The 12,486-nt window shown below is 45.2% G+C and overlaps 1 protein-coding gene and 1 long non-coding RNA gene across 2 annotated transcripts in view; one reads left to right on the top strand and one right to left on the bottom strand.

Annotated features, from left to right (window-relative positions):
• Nucleotides 1–1,245: 1,245 nt before the first annotated feature.
• LOC131839522 (uncharacterized) lies at nucleotides 1,246–3,361 on the bottom strand. The gene is made up of 2 exons (XR_009356970.1): nucleotides 3,046–3,361; nucleotides 1,246–2,048 (listed from the first exon to the last, which is right to left on the bottom strand). It is a non-coding gene; the product is annotated as an uncharacterized LOC131839522 (long non-coding RNA).
• A 210-nt stretch (nucleotides 3,362–3,571) lies between these two features.
• EP300 (E1A binding protein p300) overlaps nucleotides 3,572–12,486 on the top strand; it is an 82,775-nt gene continuing 73,860 nt past the window's right edge. Inside the window, exon 1 of the mRNA XM_059187082.1 lies at nucleotides 3,572–4,921. Within this exon, the coding sequence (XP_059043065.1) occupies nucleotides 4,828–4,921 (94 nt within the window). The 5' untranslated portion in view covers nucleotides 3,572–4,827. The remainder of the gene's footprint in view (nucleotides 4,922–12,486) is intronic.

Here is a 12,486-nt window from a genome sequence, read left to right on the forward strand (position 1 = left end):
TAACATTTTGGAAGAGTGTGCAAATCAGTAATTACTTGCAATGGATATGCAGCCACTTTCACAGCCGGTCCCCATTTGTATTTGCAGAAGGAACCCAAGTTCCTGAGGCATTCTTCCCTTCCTGGGTGGGGAGCCACCCAGGCGCCCCTCGAATAGCCCTTTTAATCTAATTTTAGAATGAATGACTGGAGGGGCGCCTGGGTGGCTCAGTGGGCCAATCTTCTGCCTTCGGCTCAGGTCATGATCCCAGGGTCCTGGGATTGAGCCCCACATCGGGCTCTCTGCTCAGCAGGGAGCCCGCTTCCCCCTTTCTCTGCCTGCTGCTCTGCTTACTTGTGATCTCTGTCAAATAAATAAATAAAATCTTTTTTTTTTTAAATCCCAGGGGAAATTCTTTTTTTTTTTTTAAATATTTTATTTATTTATTGGACAGAGAGAGAGAGATCACAAGTAGGCAGAGAGAGAGAGAGGAGGGAGCAGGCTCCCCGCTGAGCAGAGAGCCCGATGTGGGACTCGATCCCAGGACCCTGAGATCATGACCTGAGCCGAAGGCAGTGGCTTAACCCACTGAGCCACCCAGGCGCCCCAAATAAATAAAATCTTTAGAAAAAAAAAAATGAATGACTGGAAACAGCTAAGGTGACACTATGTATCAGACATTGCAGGTAAACATTATTCCTAAATTATCATGTTTAATCTTCACAGTAAAGTAGGTCCAATCAAGAAATCCATTTTACAGATTGGGAGCCTGCCCACGTCACACAGCTGGTAAGTGACACAGCCAGAATTTAACCCCAGGCCTGGTAGCCTTCAGTGTCCATGTTCTTACCTGCCAGTCTCTGCTCTCTTCTGTGGCTCCCTCTCCCACCCCCCTCGCACCTACCAGTTTGTGACTGACAATTCCTTCTTCGTGCACACCCTTAATCCACACATAGCACTGCACAACTGTTGCAAATATTCATTTGGTTAAGGTATATATAATCCAGGGTGATCATTCCATTTTGCTTTTTTGAAACTACCTGAAGTCTCATTTTTTTTTTTTTTTTTTTTAAAGATTTTTTATTTATTTATTTGACAGACAGAGATCACAAGTAGGCTGAGAGGCGGGCAGTGAGACAGAGAAGGAAGCAGGCTCCCTGCTGAGCAGACAGCCCCATGTGGGGCTTGATCCCAGGACCTTGGGATCATGACCAGAGCCGAAGGCAGAGGCTTTAACCCACTGAGCCACCCTGGTGCCCCATGAAGTCTCATTTTTAAAAAAAGATTTTATTTATTTATTTGACAGAGAGAGAGATCACAAGTAGGCAGAGAGGCAGGCAGGGGCGGGGGAGGTGAAGAGCAGGCTCCCTGCCAAGCAGAGCGCCCTACGTGGGGCTCAATCCCAGGACCCTGAGATCATAACCTGAGCCAAAGGCAGAGGCTTAACCCACTGAGCCACCCAGGCGCACCCCCCCCCCCTTTTTTTAAAGATTTTATTTGACAGAAAGTCAGCGAGAGAGGGAACACAAGCATGGGAAGCGGGAGAGGGAGAAGCAGGAGTCCCATCGAGCAGGGAGCCCCGCCCAAGGCCGGGCAGATGCTTAACAACTGACCAATCCAGGAGCCACTGAAGTCTCATCTTGATTGCATTCGTGGGACCCTCGCTCATTTCTCCAGTCCTCTTCAATGCTGCTGACTCCAGGTCCTAGGTGAACACCCCGAGGCACAAATCCTGGGAAGGAGCAGGAGGCATGAGAACTCTGTTTACTGTGGAGCCTTCCCTCTGGTTAGGTCCATGGCTCCTGATTCTTTTTGCACAATTTTCTCATGAGATGGTCCTCAGATCTTCTTGGATAGGCTTCTTTTACCTAGTCCTAAGGTACTTTTGGCCAGGCAGGCCAGTTATGTTTGAATGCTGCTTAAATTCAGGTTGGATCCTTGGCAAAACGAGGCAAATCTTTTTCCGAAGGTCAGAAACTCTTCAAAAAGTTGGGTGAGCAACCTTCCAGAATAAAACTTCCAGTCAAGTTTCCAGGTGTTGTCCACATCTCTTTCCTATGTCCTCTTTACTGCAAAGGTGGGTATAAACTATCAGAAATAACTGAATCATTCCTGCAGGCCCATTTTGACCTTAGTCGCACATGCTGAATCCATCCAAAACCAACTTTCTTAAAGCACCTTTTCAATTTACCTGCTTTTCTACTTTGATTGTGGTGAATTAGGCCTGAACTTCACAGGACAGAACTCATCCTTATTGGTAATCTGAGTTGCTCCACGGATATCATCTCTGCTAGCTTCTTACTCCCCCCATTCACTTTAAAGAGCAAACCACCACCACCACCACCAAAGTGAATTCAACAATAAGCACACACCAACTAAGGAGCAATGAGATTTGAAATATGTGAAAAAGCTTTTAACTATCTCCATAGATACTGGTTTGGGGGTTTCCTTGGGGAACACTAACAACCTTGCCACCTCCTCAAGTACCAATTTACCCAAGGCCAAACACAGCGGAATCCCATAATGTGTAGGAATGTGAAAGCATGCTGGCAAGGCCCTCCTCTGCAAAACTATGTTTTGCACACACTTTATTTATATTCAAGAATTTTCCTCCGTAGTTACATTTTGCTTTTGTCCAGGCTTAGATTATCTTTAGCACATTACGTTTTTGCCCTTTTCCGTATCTGCATTATCTTTAAGGCACTACCTAAACGTACCTCTTTTATTGAACTAGCCTACTGGGGGTGGGTGAAAAGTACCAGCATAAAATGTCCTCAGATCTCAGCTGTATTCAGAAAAATAATTCGTCTCCCTTGGTGAAAGAGGTACCTGGTAGGGGCAAGCGGACACGTGGTGGGCTAGAAGCGAATTTAGGTCTGGTCCTACAGCGTCTTCCCACCACTGTGATTTTTGTTTCTTGATTATCAAAATAATATAGGCTTATTGTAAAACAAAGTGTAAAATTTGGAGAAAAGGGAAACAACTCATAATCAGTGTGAATTTTTGGATGTGAACCGTTCCCTCTGGGAGAGAGATGGAGGAGAGAGGACGCACTGGGTCTCTCACCAGAAACACTGGCCGACGACGGGGTACCCCCTGCCTGGTTGAATCCACTGGGGTTCGGAAGACTGGCCGCCCAAGGACCCGGGACGCAGGGCCATCCCCACGGCGCTCCTATTCGGCCACCTGCGCCGTGACCTGGCGCCTTCCCCAGTGCAGCTCCCGGGCTCCGTCACTCCCCGTTCCCACCGGTCCCCTACGCAGAGACCCAACCCAGGCACCTTCCCCCGCAAGTGTCCACCGACTGAAAATAGATCCCGAGTCGGCCCCTGAGCCCCCCCCCTTGCCGCCAAGTCCTCCCCTTTAAAGGGAGCCACCGGGTGACGCCGGGGGAGTTTGCGGAAGCGCCAACCGTGTTGGGGCCTTGGGCGGATCCCGTGATTGGAACTGGCCCCGCCCCCGGGTCCTCTTCCCCCATTGTGTGAGCGGCTCGGGCCCAGGCCCCGCCCCCTCGCCACCTCCCTCCGGAGGCCCAACCCCTCCCCTTTTTTTCACCCCCCCTTGGCTCATTTCCGGCCGCCGCTGCTACCGCTAGCCTGTAAGAAGGATTCGGCAGAGGGAAGAAACAACAGCCGCCATCTTGTTTGTGTGCTAGGCTGGGGGGGAGAGAGGGCGAGAGGGAGCGGGCGAGAGTGGGCAAGCGGGACGCCGGGCTGAGTGCGAACTGCGGGAGCCAGAGTGCGGAGGCGAGCCGGGCCGAAGAGAGGCGGCAGGGGCCGAGACAGTGGCAGGGGGCCCGGGGCGCACGGGCTGAGGCGACCCCAGCCCCCTCCCGTCCGCACACACCCCCACCGCGGCCCGGCAGCGGGGCCGGCGTCGACGCCTAGGGGGGACCATTACATAACCCCGCGCCCCGCGGCGCCTTCGCCCGCCGCCGAGGGCGGCCCCGAGCGGAGCCCCGGGGGGCGGGCGCTCCCGGCACCTGGCCGCCGGGGGTGGGGGCCGTAGCGGCGGCCGTATTTATTTCTGTGCCGCGGGAGAGGAGGGCGAAGGAAGAGAGCGCGGCGCGAGGAGAGGCCGCCTGCGCCGCCCGCCGGAGCGGGGCCTCCTCGGTGGGCTCGGCGTCGGCGCGGGCGGGCGGCGCTGCTCGGCCCGGCCCCCTCGGCCCTCTGGACCGGCGAGCTCCGCGCCAGGCGTCCTCGCCGCGCCTCCGCCGCCCGCCGCGCGATGTGAGGCGGCGGCGCCAGCCTGGCTCTCGGCTCGGGCGAGCTCTCTGCGGCCATTAGGGGCCGGTGCGGCGGCGGCGCGGAGCGCGGCGGCAGGAGGAGGGCTCGGAGGGTGGGGGCGCAGGTCCGGGAGGGGGCACCGGGAGGAGGTGAGTGTCTCTCGTCGCCTCCTCCTCTCCCCCCTTTTCGCCCCCGCCTCCTTGTGGCGATGAGAAGGAGGAGGACAGCGCCGAGGAGGAAGAGGCTGATGGCGGCGGCGGAGCTCCGAGAGACCTCGGCTGGGCAGGGGCCGGCCGTGGCGGGCCGGGGACTGCGCCTCTAGAGCCGCGAGTTCTCGGGAATTCGCCGCAGCGGACGCGCTCGGCGGATTTGTGTTCCTGTGCCCTCCTCCGGGCCTGGGCCCAGGCCCGGCCCCTCGCACTTGCCCCTACCTTTATCGAGTCGGCATCCCTCTCCAGCCACCGCGACCCAGCGAAGAGAAAAAGGAACTTCCCCCACCCCTTTCGGGGGCCGGCGGAGCCCCCCGAGCCCACCCCAGGGAACGGGGCGGGGAGCCCTGGCCCAAGAAGAGATTTCCCGAGGATTCTCGTTTTCCTCGTCTGTATCTCCGAAAGAATTAAAAATGGCCGAGAATGTGGTGGAACCGGGGCCGCCTTCAGCCAAGCGGCCTAAACTCTCATCTCCGGCCCTCTCGGCGTCGGCCAGCGATGGCACAGGTTAGTCCCGGGAGCCCTGGCCTTCCACATCCCCCTTAATCTTTTTTGCTCCGTGCACCCTTCTTCTTCCATATTTTCTTCCTTTTTCTTTCTTCTTAGTTCTCTGCTTCTTCATTAATTTCAAAGGTGTTTGAATGAGCTGGTCGAAGACGTCCAGTAGCCCAACCATTTTCTTTGCTTCCTAATACATTCGTTGCAACACTATGTCATATAGATGTGTGTTCTGGAATTAGAGCTCTTGAGTGGTGCTATGGAAATAGCCTTTATTGTTGCTCCCATGCAGTTTAATTTTTGAAATGCCAGTGCATTTGTGTGTAAGGGCTTTTTTAATGCAATTTTGCTTTGAATGTTTTGTTGTTGAGAAATGAGGAATTGCGAATCCTTTCTCTTCTATTGCACTTACTCTGTTTTCTCTACTTTCCACTCTTCCTTTTCAAGGTTTTCTCTTTTTTGAACAGGATTTTCCGTTGAGGATGAGAGTATTAAAAAAAATCTCGATTTTATTTGTGTGTATGTGTGACCCAAGATTTCAGGTTTGACGTTAGGTTTAACGTCAAACCTGAAATTTGGTTCGAATTATTTTACCTCCCATTCCTAGCCCCCCCTCTTTTTTATTTGCCTTAAGAATCAATATGGAGCGCAGTTCATTTTACATCTTCCATTTCTTTGGTGTGAGATTAAAATGTCTGAAACTCTGGGGTTTTAGGTTGGGGGAGAGCAGAGGCATTTTCTTTGCAGTTTGTACTCACTTTCGGCGGGGGGGCAGTGGAGATAACCAATTGTGTGAAGTTATGTACTTGGAAATCAAAATTAGGAGTTGTAAGGGTCCCAGTCATGAACTGCAAATGTAAACTGATCGTACAAAAGTTTCAAATGTGCATTAGGTTCTGTATTTGTGTGGTTTTGATTTTTTATGTTTTAAACATACTTGGGGATCCATAGTTCAGCTTAAAAAAGCTCAGCCATTCTTAACTTCACTCAGTTGTGGACCAACCCTTTTGTCAAGGGAAATTCAGGGAGACTTCCCTCCATCATTCCCTCCTTATAATTAGTTTGGTGCTGTCCTGATGGCCACCGACCTTCTCTTTTGCTCTCGTAGTTGTTTGAGGTGCCAGGATAATGAAGAGGGAAGAATGGCTGGCCATCTGACAGTCCACAAGATGTTCCCCCTTACTACGGAGCATCTCTTTAACTCAACGTCATCCCTCCATCTGCCAGTGAGAGTGCATAATGGAGTTAAATGTACCCTATGAGTTTGTAGAGAACTTCTAAAGTATGTTTCTAAGTAGGCTTCGTCTCTCAGGGTGAAAATGTAAGGATGTGTGGCAAATGCTTTGGATTCTTTGCTTTTATAAGAAAAATGTGTCATGAGTTTAAGATAACTGCAGATTGAAGATTTTTGCAGTTTTCTACTTCAGACTTGTAAAATTGGCCATGCAAGAACTTTGATCTATTCTTATTCCTTGAACTTTCTGTATTCTTCACAGGTTTTTTTTTTTTTTTTCTCTTACTTGCCTTTTTTCCTCAGGACTGTTACACATACCGAGTATCCTATTTCTTTGCACTTACTAAAATGTTCCGAAGGATTTTCATATCACCTTTAGACATATTTCTGTCTGTATGTTTTTGTTACTTTAATTTTTGTGTACTGTAGTAATGAATTTTACATTTGAGTTCAGTAGTCACTTGGGATGTTGTAGAAAAAACTTTAATGTGTCACTTTGATGACCCCTGATTTGAGCAGCTTAGTCTTAGAGAAATGCAAGGCCTGAAAGGAAAGCTGTGCTCTCTTGTTCAGGTACCTCTGTTCAGGTGCACTACTGCTTTCCTATTTGATCTGTGTACTTAGCAACTTTAGCTAACTCATTTTAGTAGTGTCTCACCTGTCTAGTACACAAAAACTGCTTCGCTACTGGAAATATCTTTGGATAATTGAGAGTCCTAAATGTATCAAGTGGGTTTTTAGAGTAAAAAACTGTCGACCTTGAGATGAACTCAATTTTAGTACTAAGGGTTTATCTTAGTATTAGTTACCTTTCTCTAAATTTTGTGATGAGAATTGATCCCCCTGCCCCAATTAAGATTGTACTCTAGGAATTTTTTGGTGTCAATTTTTAATCCTAATCAGTCTGGGTTTTGGCCGGGGAGCGGGGGATGGAGGGAGAGAGTGAGGGAGTTCTAAAGAAAATACTGTCCCATTGTGAACTTAATTGAAGTTGGTGATTCCCCCCCACCCAGCCAACAGTGTGTAGTATAAGTTGGCAGGGAACTTTAAACAGACGCACCTCACTTCTTAAAATTGAAGTTTTCAAAACATTTCTACTTTTTGACTTTTGAGTTATTACCTGGATATTTTATAAATGTGAAAGTAAGTTGTTTTTTGGTGATTAAGAATTTTATCTAGAACTGGATCAAAATGATCCCAATGTGCTAGCCATCAGAAACTTTTTATTTTATTTTTGTAATGATTAGGTGTTGCTATTTTAGTAGTGTAAGCAGACCTACCACGAGTGTTGGCATGTGCCCGTTTTACAGGAAGGAAAACTGGAATCCAGTTGGTTGATATACTAATGTGTTAACAAATTAACGTTTAAATTCCAACTTCTGGATTTTTACGGTTAGCCACTGATGGCAGAATAAAAATGACTTCTTTATGAGAAGTCAAGGATTCTTCTAAAACATTCCGGATTGATTCAAATAACTTGAATTAAGTTAAAGTTTATGTGTTGGAATGGGAAGACACATTTTTTTAGCTTTTGCATCTTTGTGTTCCTGTTTCAGTATTTGTACTTGACTCATTGAAAATTTTATTTAACTTGGTATGGTTAGATCAGAACTGTTTGATAAATCAAATGACTGCGTATCCTCCACCCAAAAAAAGATGCTGAAAGCCTTTTGTAAAAATATTCTGGTAAAATTACTGACCAGGAAAGTTAACAGGTAAGTCCTGAAAATATTTTTTTAACCTATTTCTAGTAATAATCTGAGTGATGGGCTTGATGAGGTTGATACAGTTGCTTTCATTGTTCACTGGGTATGTTCTGTAATCGCTTTGTAAACACTTAATGCTATATGCACTGAAAGAACAGACTCTGGAAAGATGGCAGATATTGTGAAGATCTGGCATGTTAAATAAGGATCTTTCTGGTCTTGGTAGCAGTTTTGTAGTCCTACTGTGTACTCGTGTCAGAATCGGCTTGGATTTTATGCCTGTTTTTCATTTCAAAGGAACAGATAGGGCAGATAGTATATGTAATATTTAATATATATAATATTTCATTTTGACCACTAGATTAATGCACATAATAAGGAAGTGGCAAGGATTTTTTTTTTTGTCATTTATATTTTCTCAAAACACTACTGTGGATTAATGGTTTATTATCCTAACCAGAATATTTTTGGTGGAGGCCATTTCTTTTCAGCTCTTAAGCCTATGATACTGTGTTTTAATTTTAATTTTTAAGGCGTGCATGTTTATATTAGAGTTCTCCTGGGGTTTTTCAGTTATGGCTCCTTGGTCCAATGAGGTATTGCTGACCTCAGTGTTATGTTGCAAAACCTTTTATTAAGTGCCTTGAACTCTGGCAGTTGCCTATTCTTAAGGCTTTGGAAGTTCATTTATAGGTCTTCAAGAAGGCTATATATGATTGATAGTGAGATAAAGTGACTTTTGTTAAATTGTAAACAGCATATGTGTTATATACAGTATGGGTGCCCTTTTCCAGCAGAAATTCTTTTTTTTTTTTTTTTAAGATTTTATTCATTTATTTGACAGAAATCACAAGTAGAAGGAGAGGCAGGCAGAGAGAGAGAGAGGGAAGCAGGCTCCCTGCTGAGCAGAGAGCCCGATGCTGACTCGATCCCAGGACCCTGAGATCTTGACCTGAGCCGAAGGCAGCAGCTTAACCCACTGAGCCACCCAGGCGCCCCATCCAGCAGAAACTCTTGTCTGTCACAGATGTAAGGAATGTATTGGCATGTCCAGTGAATGTATAATGGAGAGGAAGGAAACAGTTTCTGCTTTTGGTTGCCTTTTTGCATTATTTTCTGTTTTACTTTGCTTTTCCACCTTCTCCTTAGTCTGTTCTATAAAAAGCGAGAAAAATTGAAACAAGAAGTTGAAAATTAGTGCCTGATGGTGTTTGTAGGGACGTTAAGTGGTAAATAGGAAAGGGGAAAAAAGAGTAGGAAGAACGTTGCACAGTCAAGTGGGAGTGTAAAATCCCTCTTTCTGGTATATTTACAAAAACAGCTCAGGAGCTGTTCTGCCAATTCATAGCAGCCAACAATTAATAGAAAAGTAAGATATGCTTGTTTCGTGTGTATTTGGTGATTTTAGGGTTTCCTCTTCGAGAATTTCTTTTTTTTTTTTTTAAGTTTATTTATTTATTTATTTGACAGAGAGGGATCACAGGTAGGCAGAGAGGCAGGCAGAGAGTGAGAGGAAGAAGCAGGCTCCCCGCTGAGCAGAGAGCCCGATGCGGGACTCGATCCCAGGACCCTGAGATCATGACCTGAGCCGAAGGCAGCGGCTTAACCCACTGAGCCACCCAGGCGCCCTCTCTTCGAGAATTTCTGAAGTTGAATTTTTTAGTGTGGCAGACATACTAGAGAAATTAATGGGCAGGTTAAAACTTAAATTATACCAAGTGTACAAATTTTTAAAACATTGAATTTTGCAGATGATTTTTTCATGTGATGGGTGTTAGTTTTCTTCTGAAATTTTGGTAGGAAATTTTTTATTGCCTAGTTCTCATAGGTTTAAGGGAATGAATTTTAAGGTGTTAAGCTTCTTCTGAACAGTTAAGATATCCTTTGTTTTAAGATATAGATCTTATTTTATAAATGCTTCAAAAAGCATTTAGGAGTAATTTAATTAAGAGAGAAAGAAAAACTAAAACTCCTGAAAAAAAGTGAGTGCTTAAGAAAAGGGCTTTTTGGAGAGACTAGATTTCTGATCCCAGATGTGACTTTATTATGAACTGTCAACCTTGGGCCAATTACTTACCCTCTTTTTCTCAGCTTCCTCACCTGTATTACCCACCTTACAGGATTATGATGAGGAATAAAAGAAAATTCTCTTTGTCAAATGTTTAGGATGGAGTGCTTGCTGCAGTGTAGTAATATGCTCATTGTGTTGATGGTTTTTAACCTTACTGGCTAAATATATAGCAACGACACAGCAGTGGTAAAGATTTTTTAGTGGATTTATAGATAGATTAGATAAAGAGAAAGCCAACTTCATGAAGTTCAGAGAGTAGTAGTCTTTTTTTTTTTTTTTTTTTAAGATTTTATTTATTTATTTGTCACAGACAGATATCACAAGTAGGCAGAGAGGCTGGCAGAGAGAGAGGGGGAGGCAGCTCCCTGCTGAGCAGAGAGCCCGATTTGGGGCTCGATCCCAGGACTCTGAGATCATGACCTGAGCCGAAGGCACAGGCTTAACCCATTGAGCCACTCAGGTGCCCCCAGAGAGTAGTAGTCTCAGAAGTAAAGCTTATGATACAGTTAGCCAATCTGCTCAAAGATTAACTTTCTGAACAGTGTAAGAATACAGTAGCTGAGACTAAAAGTAGAAGCACGCTATGTCCTGTCATACAGGGTGTTTTGTATATGTAAGTAATTAAAATGGAAATGAAGTATTAAAAGCATAGTGAGAAATCAGAAAGATTGTTCTTACTAGAAATGCTCAAGTTAGAATGGCTTTTTGCTAAAGAACTGTGTGATTAAACACTATTTTTTTTCTATTTTCTGTTTGCTTATCCCTGGGTCTTAAAAGAGTTTCTTAAAAAGGAAGGGGGAGAAGAAAAGGACAGTGCAGTGCTTTTCACATGTTTTTGACACACCCAATAAGAACTACATTTTACATGGAGAACTAGAGCCCCTACCTCAGCAAGTGGACAAACTACTTCCCTTACTACCTGTAACATACTCTGATGTTTTCTATTATTTTTTTTAAAGTTCTGTTTGTGACTCATCATATTGATTTCATGACCCGCTATTGGCTTGTGACCCACAATTTGAATTACTGGCTTAGAAGAGTTGACAACTTGGCATTCATCTGTACTGGACCAACATTTTCTGTATACTAGGCATTTCTCCTCAGTGCAGGGAATACTCAGTTAATCAAGACAGACATGGACCCTTCCTTTCTGTACGTAGCTCATAGATAAGGGGATGAGAGTGATGATATTTAAGACTGACCAGCATTATGTTTGTGAAGTACCATGTACAGAGAGAGACACAGGAGGGCCTATAAGCTGTAACTACTGTTCCTCTGGTGGCTGTCTTTGAAGAATTGGTGTCTGATCCTGAGATCTGAAGGATAGAATATAGGATTAGTAAGAGTGCGCCCAGGCTGGGAACAAGAGTATGGCCTGTTCAGGAAACCTATTAATTTCCTTCTGACTGGGGTGGAGGGGTGGAATAGCCAGAGATACAACCATATACGTAAGCACAGAGCCAGTTATGCTTGGCTTACAATTCTTGGAGTTTAGACTTTTCCATTTTAGCTCTTTTAAAAAAGATTTTTATTTATTTATTTATTTATTGCCAGAAAACACTTGGATTAACACGTGCGCAAATGGGGGAGAAGCAGGCTCCCCACTGAGCAGGGAGCCCAATGCGGAGCTTGGTCCCAGGACCCCGGAAATCATGACCTGAGCCAAAGGCAGATGCTTAACCCACTGAGCCGCCCATTTTAGCTCTTTTTTCTTTTTTTTAAGATTTTATTTATTTATTCATGAGAGAGAAGCAGAGGCAGAGGGAGAAGCAAGCTCTCCAAGTAGCAGGGAGCCCATGTGCGATTCGATCCCAGGACCCCAGGATCATGACCTGAGCCGAAGGCAAATGATTAACCATCTGAGCCACCCAGGTTCCTTGTTTTAGCTCTTTTAAATGGTTGGGACATAATTACATCTTGATGATTGACTAAAGTGAGGAATGCTTTGCAAAGGAACAGGGAAAAATATTAAATAGGGAGACCAGAGAGATGGCTGTTTTAGGATTCCAGCTGTGATGAGGGTGGCCTGAATTAGTAGATGGAAAGCTGTGAAAAGATTTGAGGAAAGTGGGTGACCAGCAGAACTTAGTGATTAATTACACGTTAGGATGTTGTGATAGAGGAATCAAGGGTAATTCCCAAGTTTCAAGTTTGGGCAGTTGGATTGGTGAGGTTGCCATTTTCTAAGATAGCAAACATAGGAAGTGAAGTATTTGTGTCTGGATGGTGGTGGGGGAAGGGGTTGTGATGAGTTAAATTTTAAGCATTTTGAAATTATGTGATTCCCCTGAGTTGAGTAGTCACTGTTTTCATTTGGTGTGTCTTTCTCTTATTTCAGCCAATAAACGTTAATTACCAAACATCAATTGCTAGACACTTGGAATTGTAAAAATGAATCAAGGTTGTACTTTTTGCTCTTAAAGCATTTAGGATCTGATGGGGTTGGTACACATGTCCGCACAATTTTCCTGTGAGTCGTAGTCTGATAAGTGTTTTTAAAAAGTCAGGATAAAGGGAGAGGATAGGGATTTTTTTCTGACAGTGTGAGGTTGGAGAACTGAGG

This window comes from Mustela lutreola, chromosome 8 (assembly GCF_030435805.1).
Source record: "Mustela lutreola isolate mMusLut2 chromosome 8, mMusLut2.pri, whole genome shotgun sequence".
Lineage (NCBI taxonomy): Eukaryota > Metazoa > Chordata > Mammalia > Carnivora > Mustelidae > Mustela > Mustela lutreola.